General features: G+C 41.9%; 1 protein-coding gene across 1 annotated transcript in view; it reads right to left on the bottom strand.

The window, feature by feature from the left end:
* Positions 1-633: 633 nt before the first annotated feature.
* Positions 634-21,962, bottom strand: part of htr4 (5-hydroxytryptamine receptor 4) — a 121,910-nt gene continuing 100,581 nt past the window's right edge. The window contains exons 7-8 of the mRNA XM_041048259.1: positions 19,885-19,984; positions 634-749 (exon numbers count right to left, since the gene is read on the bottom strand). Coding sequence (XP_040904193.1) covers positions 19,921-19,984 — 64 coding nt within the window. The 3' untranslated portion in view covers positions 634-749; positions 19,885-19,920. The remainder of the gene's footprint in view (positions 750-19,884; positions 19,985-21,962) is intronic.

A 21,962-nucleotide genomic window follows, 5' to 3' on the forward strand; every position in this document is an offset into this window, starting at 1 on the left:
TCTTTTCATGAATAATACTTATTTTAAAAACTAATTTTTGCCAAGTCGTTGGCAAGCTCGTTTTACAAGGAACAACCGTCTACAATCTATCGTCAGTCTTTCTGAATTGGACTGGAAAACATCAGGGAGCTTCATATAATTGGAATAGGTCCACTGTGTGTAATATCAAATAGCTTTGGCAACATAATTTACCTCCACGACTCCCCAACACAGTCACTGATAACATCTCATGCTGTGAAATTCTCCTACACAAGCCAACGAAGCTGCGGGTTCTCCACAAGACAAGCTGGACTTTACAGAGAGCGACCAGCTGATGGGATCACAGTTGTGTTCTGGCTCTGGCTCAGTTTGACTGGGCCACCTCAGTCTCTGTGGGCCTGCTGAACCAGCGTAAGAGAGACAGAGGACGGATTTTGTTCCAGTCCCTGCCACCTTTAAAGACCACAGGTTGAGTTTCAGCTGAGCTTTAAAACCAGATGCTCCCCTGACAATGTCACGTTCCTCTCATGGACGCCTAAAATCCCGTCAGGGCTCTGGTTTGGAGCTCTGCTGGATTTGTAGCATCTGCGTTGGGTTTCTGCTCCAGATTTGTGAAGGGTGGGTGTGTTTCCATCAACTCGGCCTGAGGTCGTTGGAGATGTGACTGAGGAGTCGTCGCTGGTCACAAGCAGGACTCGTGGCACTCTGTGCTGGTGTGCAGAGACTTCTTCTCCTGCTCCGTGTGGTTCCCGTTATGAAGGACAGAATATCTGAGAGAAAACAGAGGGAGCGGTGGGGAGAGAGAGATTATTTAAAACTGAAAAGATGTGTTACAGACGTTCTGTACTGACTGACTGACAACCAAATAAAACACATTTATAACAGAGAGAAGGAGCAGCAAGAGGTGGAAAGATAATATGCTAAGACCCCAAATACATTCTCACGCAAAATAAAAGAAAAACACAATTTACACAACATGACATAAAATAAGCAAAGGACTTCACACATTTGTGTGTTTGCCTCCTGGTTCCCTTAAGAGACATTAGTGGTACTGGCAGCAGTGATAGTAAAAACCAGACAGAGGAGGTGAAGATGGCAGCCTGAACATCTGAAAGGGTTTTAATACACTTGGCTTTGGTGGTTCACACTCTACGGTCACTTCATGTTCAAAATCCAAATACAAGCTGAGTAGAAACACACATGCTCTTCAAACTGATCCCGTCTTGAATCCTCATCTGGATGACTTTTTTTTTTACGATGTGATGAAAATCCAAAGGAGCGTGTGGCAAATTTATGTTTTCTTTTTATGGTTCAGTCATTAGCTGAAAATACATTATGTAACAATAAAATAAATTTAAAGTCAGAGATCACTAAAATCTGAGCAAACAGAAGTGACATCACTTCCAGTTAACATTTTGTTGACTCAATATCAGTTTGAAACAAAAAAAAAACAAAAAGCCTGAGGAGACAACAACAAGTGATGGTGTGTTACGTGACGTGATGACCAACAAGACACATGAATGTCAGTGGGCTTTGCTAATAATAAACAAGCATTTCCAGCAACTGACAATAGTCATTACTAGTCAGTAAAGACCATCATCTCCAGCATCTCCAGATTTTTTTTTTTACATGCTGACAAAAATAAACCATTCTGATCTGACAAAAGAAACATTTAGCAGCAAAAAGACGAACACGACACAGAAGCTAATGCAACATGTCCAATAAATGGCTGTATTTGGCCAAACAATCAATATAACACAAACAAAGAACTTTTTTCAGGAACACAAAGGACATTTGCTAAAGTCAAATGTAAGAGAAACTCGTGTGGCTGCCATAATGGCTCTCACCTGTGCAGTCTATCGGCTTCGCTGCATTTGAATGAGAAGAATGATTGCCTGTGGTATACGTGCCAGTATGCACATATGGGGATATATACAGTGAATGATTGTGTGGATTTTGTGTGTACACATCTGTGTGTATGCACAAGTGTGTGTGTGCACCACAGAGGCCTCCACCACGGGCTAAAACCATTACGAGCTGTTTACACAAACACCCTGACCAAAGAGACTTCCTGCTGCCAAACTGGCCGTGAAATTCACCTTCCAGATAGCCTCGAACATTTAGAGCTTCTCAAAAGGAAACAGGCTGCAGAGTCTCACCAGAGCAGAACCCAAAATTGCTGCCACATTGTGGCATTAAACCCTCGGCTGGCCTCTCCTTGGTGCTGTGATAGCTGCTTAGCTCCTTGGTGGAAAGAAAGATGTAGAGGAATCAGGTTTGTGACCGACGTTTCCTGTAAGTCTGAATCAAATATAAGCTAATTAAACATCCATTTGATTAGTGAGATGAAGTGCTTTGTGTGAGCACTGCTTTATGGTGTTTGTAGCTCACTATGACATCTGTGTGATCTGCTGAATTAATCTTCATGGTTTCTGCCTCCATACATTCACGCTTGAGTGCTTTATGCTCCGCAACACTGAAATTAGTCCAAATGATGCTATAAACGGTGCTGCCATCTGCGAAGTGATGTGACAGCGCACCAAATGGTGTTTGAAGGATAGGGGCAGCCCGACCAAAAGAAGCTCTCCTTAAGTATGGAAAAAAAAAAGAAAGAAAAACTGTCATGCTGCACTGAACATGGTGTTGGTTTGTGATGTTTTGTAAGGATTATGATAAACTGAAGGAATTAATGCTCATTTGTTGCTTCATATGATTTTGCTGTGTCAAAATATTAAAAAACAACAACAACAAAAAGCTTAAAACAAGCCTCTTTTTCTTATTTCATGAAAAGTTGGAGGTTGTCCTCCGTCTGTGCCAACAGCTGATTACGACCCATAGTTACGTTTTATTGCTGGGTAACCTGTAGAGGTCGTAGTAATTATGACAGGAGCACAGGAGGAAGTGAGGTGATGAAGTATAAAGAGCAGCAAAGTTAAGAGGACGCTGGACAAAACACAGGACTGTAACACAGGAGACTGCTGTGTGCTTCCCATGTGAGGCTGACACAGAAGAAAAAACCCACATACATAAAAATCCCCAGGAAAATAAATACAAGTGAAAGCTGGAAGAATCACTGACGTCTGCATGAGCAGCATCTAAATACTGTATGCATCTATAATAACGCACTGAAAACTGCAAAATGTTAGTGCGTTCATGTGGAGCATTTTTTCATTTTTTTAATATTTGGATCAAATGAAAAGGACATGTGGCTGGATCCATCCTGTGTTTATTTGTGGTTTTGTTTGTACACAGCTGAGCCAACAGGACAACTGGCAGAGCAGGAGACAGGATGGAGATTTGTTTAATGAGGCCAGGGGAGAGAGACGCAGAAAGCCCGGATTACAAGCAGACTAAACATTTCTACATATTTTGGGCAGCAATGTGGCGAGCATTCATCTCGATGAGGTCCCCTTTAGCAGGATTTTGAACATGCTGCATAGCAGACCCTGACCCCTGATGATCCCGTGGAGGACTGAGAAAGGCAAGAGAAGATTTTCTCCATGAAGATCAAAGGTGGTGTGAGTCTGAATAACATTAATGATGGATTTCATGAACTGGACTTTATTTGGCTCTTGTGTCTGAATGGGTTGGCACGGTACTCACACTGTATGCCACACTTGCAAAGCTAATATAAGACATTTTACATTTTCTAAGATGCAAACAATCACACAAAGAGCTGAGTGAAAACGAAGGCTCATTTCAAACTAAGCCAAATTTAAATGTGACTCATCTGACTCTGTGGCTTCAAATATGATGAAGAGACACTTGATTCTGAAGAAAATTATCTCAGATGCTGGTTAACAGCCTCCTCAGTTTAACTGTGCATGATAAACTCATGTTTTAGTTAATCTACTTCAATCACAACTTTATCAGCGCTGACTGTACAGTGGTTTTACGCACCTGCATTACACCTGAGAATGAACCTTTTGTAAATGAGGCAAAGAGTTTGTCCTTGCTTTGTTTGATGTATGAAGAAGAGTTTCGTACACAAGACAGAAGCTTTACAGAGCTTCACTGACAGGTTAGTACTGACGAAGGAGAACACACACACACACACACACACACACACACACACACACACACACACACACACACACACACACACGCACACACACACACGCGCACACACACGCACACACACACACGCACACACACACACACACACACACACACACACACGCACACACACACACACACACACACACACACACACACACACACACACGCAGACGCACACACAAAAACACCTAACCAATTCTGAGAGGGAATTTACTCCAAACATCCTCCTGTGATTCTAGACTTAAAGAGTACAAGGAAAGTCAGAGCTTCAAAGGGTGAACAGAAAAAAAAAGCATATATTTTCATTTCAAGAAGTATGAAAGAAAACAACCTTCAGATTTTCGTGTACAGTGCCGTCGCGTTTACACTGATCGTCATGTATTTCTTAGTTCATTCAAAGGATTTTGAAAAACTGTCTGAATAAAGTTTCAAAGTTTTCTGAAGCTAACATATGAAAAACAAAACAAAAAAATAGTCTTGACAGTGAGTAAACACCTTTTACTTTTAGCCCACTGTCTTTTCTTGTTTTCTTGACTTATTTGTGCATCAAGTCTTTGATTTTCATATTTCTGTGCATCGTGTCATGTTTTACTTTGTCTGAGAAAAAGGAACTTTTCGTAAAATCCCTGCTGTTGTTGATTGCAGTTTTACTCCACCACTGGAGTAGTTGCTGGTTTGGTGACTTGCTCTAGGACACCTGAGCAGGACCCATTTGGTTATTAAATCCAGGTCTGTGTCTGGGGATATTTTAATAACTTGGGCTAAACCCATTTACTTCTAATGGAGGGGAGTCTTATGCTACACTGCTACAGTACACAATGATAATTTAAACAGTACAGTTCTTCAGGCTTTGTGGCAAAAGTCAGTGTTTGTGCCTTGTTTCCACACAACAATGTCCCCGTGCACAAAGCCAGGCCCATAAACAAATGGTTTTCCCAGTTTGGTTTGGAGCAACTTCACTGGCCTGCACGGAGCCATGACCTCAGCCCCATCCAACACCTCTGGGATGAAGCAGAACCGTGAGCCAGACCTCTTCACCCAGCTCAGTGTTGGACCTCACTAATGCTCTTGTGTCTGAATGGGAGCAAATCTCTGCAGCCAGGTTCCAAACTGCAGTGGAAAGAGGCTGTTAAAGCAGCAGATCAATGCCCGTGGCTCTGGGATAACACATACAACAGTCTGTGTTCTATACATGCTTCTGTAAATACTCTTTAACTAGTCTTTTTTAAAGCCTACTCAGAAAGTGTTGAGGATTGGAGAAAACAAACAAACAAACAAACAAAAACATTGCTGCTCTTGCCTCACAGCTGACTGCCAGCCAGACTGCTTGGGGTTTATGATACAATTAAATCACTGGACTGCCACGGCAGTCTGTTGTGATGGAAAATGATGTGAGCATGTTTCGTGCTGGCCAGGTTCAGCGTTTTACAGGCCAAAAATTAAACAAATGGTAACACGACCAGCAAATTTTCAGGGGGACAAGGGAAAGTTCTTTATCACCAAATACATTTTTGAATTTTCCGTTTGCATGAATGACAGGAGAAATGCACATTTGCAGCAGTTGGTGAAAATGTGACTACCACCCCACACCCCCATCCCCCCACTCACTCTGTCATGAGGACCGCTCTAGGTCTCTCGCCCTCTCTTCACTTCCTCTGATCACACACTCAGCCTCGTTCACTCTCTCTCCACTTCTTCTGATGATCCTACTCACAGTCTTTCTGTCTGAAGTACATTAAGTGATCATCACAATCAGGAAGCCTTTTTCTCCTCTGTGCTGTGGCCGCGGTCTGTTTCTGTCCAGGTCACCACCCACCAAGACAACAAGTGGCCAGTTTAAGCCACACATCACTCGAGGTAAAAACACCCGACCGAGAAATAAGAGCTCACAGCCCGCTGTGATGCTGATGAAAGGAGAGGAAACGTGGGGGGGGGGGGGGGGGGGGGGGGGGGGGGTGAGGAGGTGAGATCAGGGCAGGAGGGGGTGGAGGAGAGAAAGAAGAGTGATAAATATGCGATGAATGTCAGAGACCAGAATTTGAAGAGAAAAGAGATTACATAGCACAGAGCTAACGAGAGTGAAAGGGAGAATAGAATTTTATGTAAAAATGATTTAAAGTTTACAGCCACGGGGAAAGTTTGGTTGTAGCTCAGAAACAAAAAAGAAAAACATGCAGTTTGGTAAGAACAGCATGACTTTCCAAAAAAGAAAAAAATATATATACATTACACACAATACCCTCAATGTCTGCACTCCATTACCCTTCATGGAAGATTTGTTTGCAAATGAGGATCCAAAATTGCGCACAGGTAAGCATGAGCATCATGAGTCTTCCTCGTAAAATGGCTCGGCAGCAGGTAAGTGTCATCACCTCAATTACAGTAACATCGAGTAATGTTTTCTGTTACGGGTGGCTGGGAAGAGGAAAGGAGAGAGGGCAAAAAGAGGCGAAGGAGACAGGAAATCATTTAATATTCAGGAAGATTTCATGTTTGCAATCTTCTGACCTGCAAAAAAGTTTATAGACCGAGAAAAATCACAACGTTCATTTGCACCATTAAAGTAGTAAAAATAAGAACAAGAGAGGAATTCAGGCAGAAGATCCAAAAATAAACGAGCCTCTGTGGCAAAATGTTGAATTGAGAATCCAGGGTCCAAAAACTCAAAACAACCAACTTAAAGTTTACAGCGCTAAAGCAACATTGCTGATACCAGGTCTACGGAAGGAATCAGAAAGTCGGCCTTTCATGGGATTAAATCTTGCCGACTAGTTTTCTTCCTCTCCTGCTCCATGAGCTTGGTCTGAGGACATGTCAGAAGGCATTAGGGAGAGCTGAGACATTTTTAGTCGGGGCCACAGAAGCCCAATCTGCACCAGGCAAACAGAAAAAGAAAGAAAGTGAAATGCTGAAGGAGTGCGGCTGCACAGATCTACGTTGTTTCCACTGTGATGGAAAACCGTGAACATTTCATACATGGTCAGAGGAACTGAGACGGGAGGTTAAATGAGAAACTGTGTAAGTTGTGTAACTTTTCTCAAAACTTTGCACAAAGGATCCTGAAGCAGGCGTGTGAGTGAAAGTTGGCAGCATCATAATCCCACAGCAGCTGAAGATAGTGGGTGAAAAAAGCAGAAGCCCACTGCTGTCTCATTTAAAGATCAAATTTCTGACTTAAAGTTTTGCATAACATTTTAAAGCTGCACAAATAAATGTCTCTTATACTGGATACAACACTGAATAGAATAACACTACTTGCTAGTAGTGACAAACTTCATGTCTTTCTGCTTGTTTAAGTTCTTCTGGGATCCTAATGGCCAAAAATAAATGTCAGAATTTCATTTTGAAACTATAGTAACTTGTTTACATGCTTCAAAGACAAATTTGTGAAAATAACTAACTAATAAGTCCTACTTCTACCTCCTGCACTAACAATAAAAGAGTCTGTAACCAACTGGGAAATAGACAAAAGACAATGTTATATCATATTTAATATCTGTGGATCAAACTGAATTGAAGTGTCATTTAATAGAATAAATCCTGTAGGCCACTTATTTTCCTAAAATGAGCTCAGCTTCATTTCCCTGGTCGGAGCAAAGCTCCAGTGAACTGTGATGACGCATCAAACTGTCTATATGAACCTTCCAGCTTTAAATTCACTACTGCAAACTTGGAAAAGGCCCAGACCGGCAAACCGTGGGCTTAACTTTGACTGTGATGCGTCACACAAAAAGGTTTGTTTGAACTTTCTTTGTTTTTACTGTTTGAAATCGAAACTGTCACGAAAAAGGTGCTTCAGGGCTACAACCCACTGCAGTGCAACAACCCTGAGCCCAAAAAGTATCATAAAGGTCGGTGAACTGTCCCTGGATGGATACTTTAAAAGCACCACATCAACAAACTGAACATGACATGTTTTGTCCTGCAGTGTACTAAGCACACACACACATACACGCACACATAAAGCCAGGTGAGAATTCAGGGCAGTTGAAAGTCTACTACACTACTGAGAGGACAACTCCTCTGAGCCTGGCTTTCATATCACAGCTCCAGATGCTCTGCTGATCAGCACAGAAAACCCCACAACTTCCCTCGTTAGGATCTAATGACAGCCAACTCCCCCGCAAAGCTGTGCTGGATTAGACGGCACAGCTCGCTTTGTAAAGCTTCACTCACTGCAAACAAAAACTTCCTTCCCCTTTTCTGCCGCAGCGATACCATCTGCAATTTCAAGCTTAGTTTCAGAGACAGAGACAGAGGAGGGAGGGTGTCCATCATCACGCTGGTGAGGCCTCTCTGGGTTCATACCAGGGCACTGCATCAGAACGCAGAGGTATCAAGATAGATGATTTGGTTCAGCCTGTTATTTTATGTTTTTTTTTCCCCCCTTCTTGATAAGAGGGTTTGAGCCATGTGACCCATGGGACTCAATCTGAGTTGAGTCCTCAACTGAGCAATTCTGAGTGCAGCAAGAGTGACAGACCCGGGCTATCGCCGTGAGAAACAGTTCAATCGGAAATGGGCCTTTTACTGATAACAGGGACACTACAGAGTCAACATGGTTGGCACAAAGACATTGTTATATGAAGACACTCCATGTCACTCCATTCTATTCTGTAGTACACATAAACCTTCCACTTTCTATTTTCTGTGTACCAGCAGGCTGTGAACACTGAAAATCTTTATTTTGAGTATAAAATGCTGACTCTCTGTGAGCTTGGCTCTGAAAAGTTTGTATCTTGCTCCTTTGCGGAGGATATCTGCCATAGTTAGCTTTGCATTCACAGCAGTTAGTGGACTCCACTGATCACCCAGAATCCCCAGGAGTATGAAACCGTCCATACTAAACTTTCCAAACCGTTCCTGCAGCATAATCCACTTATCCACCAAACTGAGGCTCTATTCTTTCAGTATCCAGATATTTATATTGATATCATGACTCTAATTTTTTAATTAAGGTGTACGGTCAAAGCTTATCATATCTATTATTCTGTCCATCCACCCCATTTATATAAATGATCGTCATTAGAATTTTTTATACACTCATAAGTTCATTTTTGTCTTTGCAGTGAACCACGTAACAAGCTAAAGAACTTTTTTTTCTGGAAACTAAGAAAGCATTTTTTTGTTGAGCATGTATTTTCAGACAGCTATACGCGCACTGAGCTGATCTGTAGACGAGATGAGCAGCACTGAGGCCGAAGACAATGAACCAACTCCTGCTCTATTTGTCTCAGAACATTAAAGCAGGCTGTAGCCTGGACACAGCCACCGAGGCATGAGGGTGAAGTTTGCAGGCGGGCAGGCCTGTGGGGAAGCGAACACCACATGCGTACATGCGTGAGTGTGTGTGTGTGCACACTGCACAACATGTGGGTACACACTCATCACAACACAAGGACTGAAGCCGAATCCTTAAAAAAGCGGGATTCTTCCTCACGAAGATGCTGCACTCAAAATACCAGCCCAAGCAAGGTAAAAGGGACATGGTCTGTGTGTGTGTGTGTGTGTGTGTGTTTTGGGAAAGGAATGAGATCAGTGTACCACTGGCTCTCAGTAGATCAGAGGTTTGATTATTTCTGGATGACTGAAGCCTGCAACGCACCATTCCTCAAGTAATTGCTTACATGACTGGAATAAGGAGAAATCACTGCTTTGTGTGTGTGTGTTTGTGTGACTTCAAGTGTACATTGTGTTGCTGCATACGTGCATATTAAGAACTGAACTACATTTGTGTGCAAGAATTTGAGCTAATTTCAAGGTGTTGGAAGGAGCTGCATTAAGTCTCTCAGGCATAAATCAGCTGAGAAATCACTCGTATACACAAAAAAGTTTCTAGCATCCAAAATATATAATAAAACTGTACATCAACCCTAAAATGGTGAGAGAAAAAAAACCTTTTCAAATACAGGTGGAGCTGAAACACAATGCATGTGGAGGTGAAACTAAATAAACGATAATCCTAAACGTCAAACCCACAGGGGAAACAAACTCAACTGAAAGTGAAAAATCATTAAAACCCACAACTGTAATTGCTTTGACTCTTGTATTTACATTACATAATGAAATAGCTGAACATGGTCGCCTAAAATATAAAGGTCAGAGTTAATGACTGTGAATATTATTATAGCAAAATACCAAACGCTGTGACTTTAAGGACCTTTGTGTCCAAAACACCACCACAGCTCAGTAATGTGTTCCAAACAGAAAACCACTGGTAGCACTTTTCCCCAAAATGGAAATGTACCTTTTTGGAATGAAACCTTTTCATGTTCACATCGTTGCGTTTGATGTTCATTATTTCCTGTTGGCTAACCAGTCGGTTTGGTTGTCTGGGCAAATGAGATCCTCCTATACTGATAAAAGGAGTTTTCTTGTCTTTATGTGGTGGGAGAACATTCACATTGACACTATCAGCTGCACTGACCACAAGAAGATTGCACAGACAACAACCAGCAGGCCCGAGGCCTCAGAACGACCCCAGCGTGAAGAGCTAACCAGGTCAAGGTTCAGCCACGGCCAGGAGCTGCACTGTGCACTTCAGCTGTGCAAGACATTTTCTATTTCTATTGCATTTAGCATTAAATTGTAGCTAATTAGCAGTAGTATATTCATTCTGTGCAACCAACATACTTTTACTACACTACTTCTACTTCTCAGAGGGAAACACTGTACTTTTTACTCTGCTTGTTACTTTACTGATAATAAATTTGTATGTTTACTTAAGTGAAATGAGACAGTTAAATACACCCTTTTACCTGTGGTGAAGCACTGTGGTATTTTTTACTTTACTCAAGCATCTACACATTATCATCCTCATGTTCTTCAAAACTGACCCACTCATAAAAACACTGCTCCATAGCACTACTAGTGGAAACATATCAGACATTTGCCTTTCACTAAAACATAAAAAATGCTGGCTGTTTACTTTCAAATCAGCATGAGAAAACCAATGTCAGCAGCACAGAAAAGCCATGATTAACATCATCTTTATCAGTTTTGACAGAAACAACCCATTTCAACAGATTTGGGCTGTTTAAATAAATGCTTCATGAAAATGTGCTGAGTATTTTATGGAAGAGCTTGTGAGTATTAGCAGGAAAAACTGATTTGACTTCACTGTAAACATTTGTTTTGAAATGAGCCTGTAGTGTTTCCATCATTTCAAAACCAATGTCCTTTTTATTTTTTTCTGTGTGACATGCTGAACCATCAAGTTATCAGCGAATTCTTAAAATGTTCCATGTATTTTCTGAAAAGAGCTTGTCAGCATCAGGACAAAGACGCTATATAATTTTACTGTAAACACTTGTTTTGATTAGTTATTGTAAATATTTCATGTTTGTCATGATCCTCTGGGTTTTAAAACCAATGTTTGTTGTTTTTTCTGCGTGACTGGGGACAAAATCAGCCATCAGTTCCTCTGGCAAACTTCAGAATGGACACACAGAGAGACAACTTAAATAAAGACAAATGCTCGCTGGCAGTGCTGTCCCCTGCTGACATGAGCTGCTGCCCAGAGACGATTCCTAATGAGCGGACATGCACAAAAATGCACAAAGACAGTAACACACATCAGGCAGACACAAGCAGCGAGAATAGGCCTGACTATGACTGACTGGCCCCTTAAAGACTGATCTGCTGTGAAACTAAAAATATTTGGTGCAGCCTTAATAATCTCTTACTGCTGTTACTGTCATCAGTAAAACTGCAGGCGAATAAAACGAATGCTTGAATGAATAGTTGGTCGTTTACATCAGCCACTGCTTATTCAGACACTTTAATCAGATAGTTAAACCCCCCCATTATACTGCATGGAAACCCAACACCTACTGATCTCATGAAAAATATACAGTCAGTCTTCATAAGTAAAATCCATAAAGATCTTCACTTAAATACACACACAGCTTCACACAGATGTAAACAACACAGATATCATAAGCCTGACTCAACACAAGTAATATATATATAACCTACAATCCATTTAAATTATAAAGCCTTTATTTCTTATCATCTGAAGACACAACATTAGCAAAAAGGCATTTAATTAAAGCTCCGATCCTTTGTAAACCTGTAGACTGCCAGAAACATCAGGCCAATGGTCGTCATTGTGAGAACTGACAGCAAAGTGCCAACTCTGAAAAGCCAAATCTGACATATGGATATAAGCTAGTGACAGACCGTGCCAAGGTTTTATCATCAAGGAATGGCGAGGAGTGTGCGGTCATGTTCTGTGTGGGAAGATAAGACCTGAGCTGATACCACGAGTCAAGCAAACTGCAATTTTAGCTGCTGTTTGTCTGTGTATACTGCGTATTCTGCTTTGCTCTGTACACGTAAAACAACCCGTTACAGCGACTAGAAGCGGGAGCGTCTTTCTAACCGACTCGGCCATGTGCTCTCACTCTGCAACATACTGTTCCTGCTGTTTGAACGAGTCTAGCTGCAGTTCACTGGGGATGTTTAATCCGATCCCTGACTTGTTGACCTGTTAGTGGCGAGGCCTGGGGCCAGCGGTGTCAGTCAGTCGGTCAGTCAGTCTGTTGGTCAGTGAGTCCATCTGTTTCGACTCTGGAGCAAGATATGCTCAGAGCTACTGGCCAGACTGCTAATAGTAAACTGGATTTTTATATTAAAGGTGCCTATATGATGATTAATTATGATGCTGTGGTAGTTTGAATCTCAACTCAAGGTCCAAGTATTTTCTCTCATTATTTACATTCTGCGTACATGTTTTGTTTTATGGTCAAACTGCAGATATAAATATAAAAAATATAGTTTGGTCAATCGAGAACATCTAAACGTGACAAACACACACGCACACACAAACAGTAAGCACACAAATCTTTTTCAGAAAAAAAGATGTGGGCTCATTGCTGTTTAACGACAGACTGGAGTTGCATGTATGTTGCATGTTTCTTCCAGCACATGACAGCAGTATAACCGTAAGCCAAACCCCCAGAAGTCTCATCAGCTGACACATAAAGCCTGAAGGGTCAATCTGGTCAAGGTCAGCTGAGAAGGCACTGACATAATTGGTCATTTAGGTATGAATGACATCATCATCATCTTGATTTTCATCATCATCATCATCATCGCCATCATCATCAGTGGCAGATGTAAAACAAACATCCCCACAATCCACATTTCCACACAGCTCTTTTCTCCTCTCTGCACAGATCTCTGCGTGAGACAGCATGACAGAGAGGGGTGGGGGGAGGACAGGGTGAGGTGGGGGGAGGACGGGTGGAGGACGGGGGGAGGTGGGGGGAGGGCGGGGGTGGAGAAGTAGTGGAAAATTTCCTACCAAGCAGAGCTCTCTACCTGGAAGGGAGGAAACATTACACTTGTGCAGCGTGGAGTCCCGTGAGGCCAGGGGAAATATCTTCATATTTATACGATGCTCAAAAAGAAGAAAATAAACATATCTCCAGCAGCAGATGAGGGGTAATCATGAATGAAACCTCAGAGACATAGAATGTGTATGTGTGTGTGCGTGCATATTTGTGCGTTGGGTTTGAGTGTCACAGAGAGTGGGGAGAAAGAGTCCGTGCATCTGTGATTCTCTCTCTCTTTTTCCAGCTCACACAGTGAAGCCCAGAAGCTTCTTATTTACTCATATATATCGGTGCCTACATGTGACTGGAGGTGAAGCTGCTTCGTTCCCATCACAGAACGGTGTCACCCACACTGGCCACAGCGTTACCCGTAGCAACATGCACTGCTCAATTTTTCCACCAAGACGCCTCAGTGAAAAGTTAAAACGATGTCTAACTTTGAACACGTTGCCGTTGACCTTTCAAACACTAAACAACTGAAGCTGTTGCTGTTGTTGATGTACGTATAGGTGCTGTAAAGAGAAACTCGTTTTCCTGTCCTCCAAAATAATATTTCAATAATGAGAGATAAAAAAAAAATATTGCAAAGCAACAGCTCACTTTCACAGTGCAGGCGTTCACGATGACGCATCAAGCAGATTATTATAGAGTGATGAGCAAAGGACAGATGAAATGATTAAACTGTTGATGCGCAGACAGAAACTGAAACAGATTTCGTATTAAAACAACCAAAAATATTAAATGAACCCTTTAATATTTCCGAAGGTACAAGAGAAAGGCGTATATGATAAAGAGAAAAACTGAGAAAATATAAAACCTATTTCTACATTTATGCAAATCCGATTGGAGGAGAAGCTACATTTATGTTCGACAAAAAGTTATAAAAAGTCTTTGAGACTTTGACACCAAAGACCCAAATGTGATCTGGTTTACTTTTAGCAGCAAAAGTTGTGGATGAAATGTTGCGTTCAGCTTAATCTCTTTATGTTGTGATACACACAGCACTCGGTACTTTGACCTGAATGCATGTCAGCTGTACAAAACAGGGAAAATACAATATACTAGACATAAATTATGTTGTTGTATATAAAAACTGATGTATGTTTGGACCAAAGTGATGGCTGCTAACTTGACTAATGACCGAATTGACTAATTCACAGACACATGCAGCAGCTTTGAACCACGTATGGATTGTTTATGCTGAATTACATTGTGTACGTGTGTGAATGCAGATGTGAGCCAGATGAACTAAGTTGGTTATGGTAATTTGCCGTCTTTCTTCTTGGCAGAGCTGGCAGACAGTCGTGTGTGAGACAGAGACAGGACAGAGGGACAGGCTGGGAAACCAGCAGAAAAGAGAGACAGAGCTGTGCGGACAGAGACAGTGAGGTTAGTGAGGCAGGAGCCCACACAGTGAGTCAATTCAATTAGGAAGAGAAAAATCCTTCCTGACCAGTTTAATGTGGTTACTGATTATGTGGCTACAGTCCAGTGTAGACCTGCCCTTCTTTGTGTATTCCCGCCACCAGTTCACCTGCAGCACACACCAGGCAGGTACCAGCTGACAACGCAACAAGTTGAATTTAAGGTATATTCGAGCTTTTTGTGATACAGCTGGGAATGTGTTGCAGGCCCGTGTTGAAAGTCAGTGCTGAGCTGCAGCAGCGCTGCATGTAGGGGAGATAATCCCATTAATCAGCCAGGCTGTGACGCGGTTTCACAGGCTGGTATTTCACGATTTGAATGTTTTTAACTTGAGTTGTGTGCGACTGGAACTGAATCTGATGTTGAGTTAGGTTTATTTATGGACCTTTTTCAGGTGAGCAGACTCAAACTCACTCCCTGCTGAGCAGCTTTAGCCGTACACTGCCTCCGATCCTTCAGTTCTCTTCATTACAGCTCCTCTGGGATTCACTCAACACGCACATGAAGATTGAGTAAAATCCACACGTACAGACGCACACCTGACAGAAACGCACTAGAAAATCCAACATGCAAATAGGACAGGCATGACATACCACATGCACAGTTAACAGCCTGCCTGACTCCATTTATTAAAAAGAAAAAAAAAAATTAGGTAGAGATTTATTTCTCAATAAAGGTGTATTGTAAACACTAATGAATTAAGCTTTGAGTTCTGAGTTATTGCAGAAAAATGTCTGATCTTTGATACTTAACCAGGAATGAACTCTTAATGTCTTTAGACTTAATGAAGTTTTGATCGCTTTGATACTTCTTTTGAATTCGTGAGCAACCAAAGCTGTAAATCGAAAGACTGCACTTAATGAACCCATCAAATATTGTTTATCCCGGCCACGTAATCCATCCTTTTAAACTCTGCGGAGAAAGTCGACTCCTGCAACATGAATAAGCCTGAATTATGAGTGATCCCAGCCTCTGACAGGTCCTGTGACAGTGCCACTGAGTGCCCTGCTAACCCCTGCCAGGGACAATGTCAGTTTTCTTTTTGGCTCTGAATATTTTAAACTCCTAGCACAAAGATATGTGAACTGCTCAGCACTTTTCTTTCAACATAAGAAGAAAAATGATGCCCAGTTTCCAAAGAGAAGCTCCTGACTGACACATGACCTACTGCCTGACAGTTCGAGGATTCCAGAGCTCCATAATATCACTCCAACACATCCCCTCATTCATAAACTGTCAGCACACACAGGATCTCCACAGCTCAGACAAAGTTTTATCTATTAGACTGGGCCACTTGACTACTAAAGAAGTTTTAATATTTATGGTGTCTCTCCTTCAAACACCCTCTGTGAGGAGTCATTCATCCACAATGGTAGAAACAAAGATATCAAATGTTGTCGCGAGTTACAGATATCGCCGCTGCTTGAAACAAGTATCCTTCATGAGGACTTCCTCCGGGGTGGTGCCGCTGCTGGGTTTCGAGTGGCTGGTTAGCTGAGTGCGTACAGCAGTACCATTTAAAGAGCTATGACCACTTTCACACTTATAGCTCTGAAAATGGCGCTGCGATCTGCACCAAACTGAGGAGTCCAGATCTCACGTCGCCGCCGTTTGTCAAGATGCTCATCGTACACACAGCGTTTCTCTTGCACACGTTTGTCAGACACACACATGTACACCGTAAACCGGCACCGCGGGGACTCTGCTCTGCTCTGAGGTCTGGAATCCATGACAGGATGAGAGGAAATGAAAATCATAATGGAAAGAAAAACAACAGCACAGTGGAAAGCATTAGGGAACAGTTAGTTCTGCATGTCAGCAGAAAATCTGTGGACATAAAATGTTTATCAAATTTTAAGTGAAAAAATGGTTTATCCTTTTAGTTTTACCATCTGCAAACACACACACCCACACACACCCACACACACCAGTCAGAACATGCCAAAGTCCATGCTTGTTGTAGCGTTATAGTATAATTAAAGCCTAAATGAAGAATGTCCTGTCCAGCTATAGTGACTGGTCTGAAAGTCAGAATTTTTATTGTCATATTAGGCAAGTGATTTCTTGTTTTTCACCATGACATATTTTAAGTTGCTCGTCTGGCCGTGGGTTGGGTGGGAAACAGCTCTCTGTCTGTGCTTCCTTTGCTGAAACAATCACGGCTCTCTAACTCTAAGGACTGTTAGAATATTTACAGTGCTCTAAATACGTGATCTGATTTCACTACATTCTGGGAAACAAATTTAAAAACTCTCATAATCAAGCAAAAGTGTGTGTATGCGTGTGTGTGTGTGTGTGTGTGTGTATAAAAAGAAGCGAGTAATTTCTAAAGGTGTGTGTGTGCTTTTAAATATATGAAAATACAAAATGGGTTTACAAAATGCACAAAGTCTGTGCTCTGCATGCGTGTGTGTATCTACCCAGGGATCTGGCAGCCTAAATCCCCTCTGGGACACAAACAGTGTTAAGGAGCAATGTAATTAGACCTGAGCAGCCTGCCAGCAGCAACAAGTGGACCAGAGAGGAGCAGAGAGACTCAAGTGAATGATGGAGGGAAACCCTTTTCAGTCTCTTTAACATCCTTCTAATCTTCTAACCCTGCATCCCTTGTTCTCTTTTTTCTTTCTCCTCTCTTTCCAAACAAGAAATTGCCACTGCCTCCCAAACCGACCCCTGCGAGTGCTGTCTAATCAGACGCCCCCATCACCAGGACAGCATCTTTCATCAGTGCCTTCCAAAACCGAAACAAATGACCATTGTTGGGTGAGTGGTTTAAGCTCGGAAAATATCACGGTCACGGTTCAACAAAACCATGTTTGTCAGTTTGACAATGTTGTTGTTGTCCCTCACTCTGCTCCATTATCTTCCTCCCTTCAACTCTCTCGCATGCAATATTAAATAAACGTTAATGGGAACACCAGCACTCTGAGATTAGACAACTCTTGGCTTGCTTTGTCATTACTTGTAGTTTCTGCAGCCAAAGGGACTGAGGCTCATTCTTAAATGATCTTCGTAGTAATCTTCTGAGAATGAGGCCACACAACAAATAGCCAAAGTTTAAATGTAACATCATGTAAATGTGAATCCCCAAAGACATTCCAAAGTGTTATAGGTCGACAACACAAGACCTGAGATAAATCTCATCAGTTTTAAACTGGGTCCGTGTTTCAAGCCACATTAATTCACACGGAATTGTTTTTCAAAAGTTTGTGGAAAACGTTAGTGCTGCTGTTTAGTGCAGAAGATTAGAAAACAAGTGTGAGCCTGCTGCTGAATTCTACTCTGCAGCTTTTCCCCTGAGGCAATACATGGAGATGCCAGTATCTCTTTTCTTCAACATTTACCATGCACTTCCCCAGTCTGTAATACAAAATGCTTCTGATTCCTCATATCCTTGCCTGCCTCTGTCCTCAGTGTCCTCAGTGGTGTAGGCTACTGAAACTGATATTCATTCATTTAAAACTGACATTTGAAGGTTACTACTTAAAAATCACAGCAGAACGAAAGGTAAAACATGGTGGTGGTGGGAAATATCTTCAGTACCAAACAATGAGTCAAACTGCATTTGAGTAACTATTTTCAGAAAAACTAAAAGAAAAAAAGGCATCGTTGACATTTTAGTGCACTGAAGGTGTAGTCAGACTAAAACTCGCAAAGAAAAATCTATTTGCGTGTTGTGGTAAAAGCAGCTGCTGTTGCTAACTCGACCAGCAGACGAACAGCATCATTCTACTGCATGCTTTCTTAGCCTGCCCACACACCACTCCCCCTGAGGCCGTATGAGTATTGACCCTAACTTCTGATGCATACTACTGCAAATGCCTTTCTTGTGGGATTTGCCGTTCTTTTCTAACACTGCACTGAGCACCATAGACAAATCTACACCCACACCACCGCAGAGCCACCTGGGGAGTGGATGAAACCAGGAAAAGTTGTCCATCTTTTTTTTTTTTTACAGCATCTGAGTTTTTCTTGTACAAGCTTCTCCTTTCTGTTCTTTCCTGCATATATTGGCTTGTTTTTGTTGTCCAAGTGTTTTAGAAAGAGGAAGAAGGTTGTCTCAGTTGTAGCACACCATGATTTTTCAAAATTAAAGTGGTATGCAATCGTTTCCCTCCTGCAATTGCAGTTGCATGAGGGTTGCAATTGCAGAGGTTTGCACATGAACAATATTAAACATTCAGACTAACCCAACACGACTTTCAGGCATTACATCAATGAAATATGAGAATACCTACAACATTCTGTGTATGTGTCAGTGTACAAGTGTCAAAAATGAACACACACAAACTTCAGTTTCACCGTTTTCTTATCTTTGCATCACTTACCTCACACTGTGCAATTCTTTGTCCTTCTCATAGTGTAAAGTCAAAATCAAATGAATATTCCGATGCATTTCACAGAAAACACGTCCTACCGGACACCATTCAAAGGTATTGATGAAAACTGTCTGTCAAAGTTGCTGAAGTTGACGAAAAGTTTAAATTGTTAAAAAACTATCGCTGCAAGGTTGAGATTTTCAAGTAAACAAATTAGAGACTTCATAATAGTTTTCTTTCAGACGTCTGAGCATTTTGGGTTTTTTAAAACCTGACACCAATCGAAGACAATCAGCCTGGAGCAGTGAAGATTCACATCCAGGTGACACACGCACACGCACACGCACACGCACACACACACACACACACACACACACACACACACACACACACACACACAGGCAATGCAAAATAAGAAGATGCAGTGGTTATATCAGTAACACTTATCTCTCAGGACACACTGTCAGGCTCAGAAATGACAGATGTAAAAGAACAGTGTTGTTCTTTTAGGACTGAAAGATCAAACTACAGGTGGAATATGAAAAGAATTTGTTTAAGGCAGCATTAGCGTCATCGAGGAGCTTCAGTACGAAGCTGCGGAGGCACTGATTTTCTATGTTTATGTAGATTAAACATGTCTTGATGGGCACCTCTGCTAAACACCTGACCTCAGCAGACGTGTTTGTGTTGAGGCGCTTGTGTTGTTGTGTGTGTCTTCCTGTGCGTACATGTGTGAATGTGAGTGTGTGAGGCGGCAGACTCACTTGATAGAGCCTTGAGACGCCCTAGACATACAGCAGCTAGACAGGCACTGGCCTGGTGTTGCAGAACCAGAGCAGGAGCTTGGAGGCAGAGGAGCAGCCACTGGAGAGACAGGAGGAGGAGGAGGAGGAGGGAGGAATAAATGAAAGAAGAAAGGAAAGGAAGGACAAAAAGGATTAAAAAATAACAAGGAAAAGAAAAAAAGGAAAATCAGGGAGAGGAGAAAACACAGAAGGGAGGTGGCAGGTGTCGCCAGTGAAAGAGAGGAAAGGAAAGAATGACAAAATAAAGTTGAAAGTAAAGGGAATGGGAAGGGAAATAAGGAGAGAAAGGAAGGAAAGGAAAGAATAAATGAAAAGAGTGAGACAAGAGAGGGGGAATAAAACAAAGACAAAGGGAGAAAAGGTGAAAAGAGAAACAAGGCATGAGGCAAAAATGGTGCATTAAATGAACAAGAGGGAGGAAGAATGAAAGCACAGAGTGAATGAATGAATGAGAGAAAGAAAAGGAAGGATGGAACAGCAGAAAGGAAAGTGACCAAAGAGGAGATAAGGGAAGAAGAAAAGAACAGAATTTAAAAAAAAAAAGGGAGAAATAAGGGAAAGATGAATGAAGATGAATGAATCAAAAGGTAAAAGTAAGAAGAGAAGCAATCAAAAGGAAGGAAGGAAAGGAAGAGGGTAATAAAAGACGAGAGCAGGAGGGACGGAGGGAGAGAGAAAGGGGAAAAACAAGGTTAGTTTACATCCAGACGACCTGTCAGACAGCAGGCAAGACAAGACTTCTGATTGTGTGCGAGTGTGTGTGTGTGTGTGTGTGTGTGTGTGTGTGTGATTGTTAGCTGAAGACGTCTGCATTATAATTAGGGAACAAGCTGAGAGCATCAACATTAATCAAAATTTGATTAAACTTTTATCATAATCATGGGCTATATCATAAAACAACGCAGGGGCACACATGCACACAAACGGTGCAATTATCTTTAATGGAATATTTTCTTAATGTTCACACATGTACTGTAGATTTAAAGTGACACACTCGGTGGGTGATCTGAGCATCATCATCACTGTGCTGGTATAAGCAGATCACTTTCCAAAAGGCGTGTTTCCCAAGATAGATACAAGATAGTCATGTGCGCAAAGTCGATGAGAGGAACATTTGTGGAGAACAAAAAATGGACGGGTTCATTCTCAAAACCTCATAGAGGCACAATTTCACATCAACCTGGTCAACGGGGGCTGAGATAACTTCCTGTGGATGAACACGTTGACTAAGAAAATAAAGTACACAGAATCTGACAGAGGCGCCGTACAGATGGTTATATGAGCTCCATTTGGCAAGATGATTAAATATTAATTTGTAAAGTTTATGTTCATATGGGCAGAACTGATGCGCTCGGAAAAATGAACCCCCCCGCCCCCCCCCCCACAAATTTAACACACTGATAATTGGTGATAGCTGAAAAATATACATTTCTACACACACATTCAGTCCATGTTCCATCATCAGTCTCCTGCCGTCTTGATCACAACTTTGTTTTGGTCTTTCTTTTTCAGTCTCTCCCACACACACGAACATCAGGTCCACATCAAAACATTCAGTTAGTGGCTTGGTGGTAACCGTGAAATTTTGGACAGATCTGACATTTAATGAGCTCGACCCAAATCTGTCTTCTTTTGATGGGGACATGGAGCAGCCATGTGGACATAATGAGCCCAGAGACTCTGAAGACCCCCCCCCCCCCGCCAAACACACACACACACACACACACACACACACACACACACACACACACACACACACACACACACACACACACACACACACACACACTTTTATCAGGAACCACTGGAACCACTTTATCACTGACACTGAAAAATCTGATGGTGGACACACGCAGAGGGACAGAGAGAGGCGGACAAATTACAGCCTGAGTGACCACAGACTGAGGAAAGCTGTCACAGCAGGAGGAAACTAAAAATAAAAACTACAAGGCAGCCTACCCAGAATTCCTAGATAGCTCCCAAATTTCTTAAGCATAAAGTAAAATTGATTTTATTTTTTTACATGGACAGAAAGG

This window comes from Toxotes jaculatrix, chromosome 10 (assembly GCF_017976425.1).
Source record: "Toxotes jaculatrix isolate fToxJac2 chromosome 10, fToxJac2.pri, whole genome shotgun sequence".
Lineage (NCBI taxonomy): Eukaryota > Metazoa > Chordata > Actinopteri > Toxotidae > Toxotes > Toxotes jaculatrix.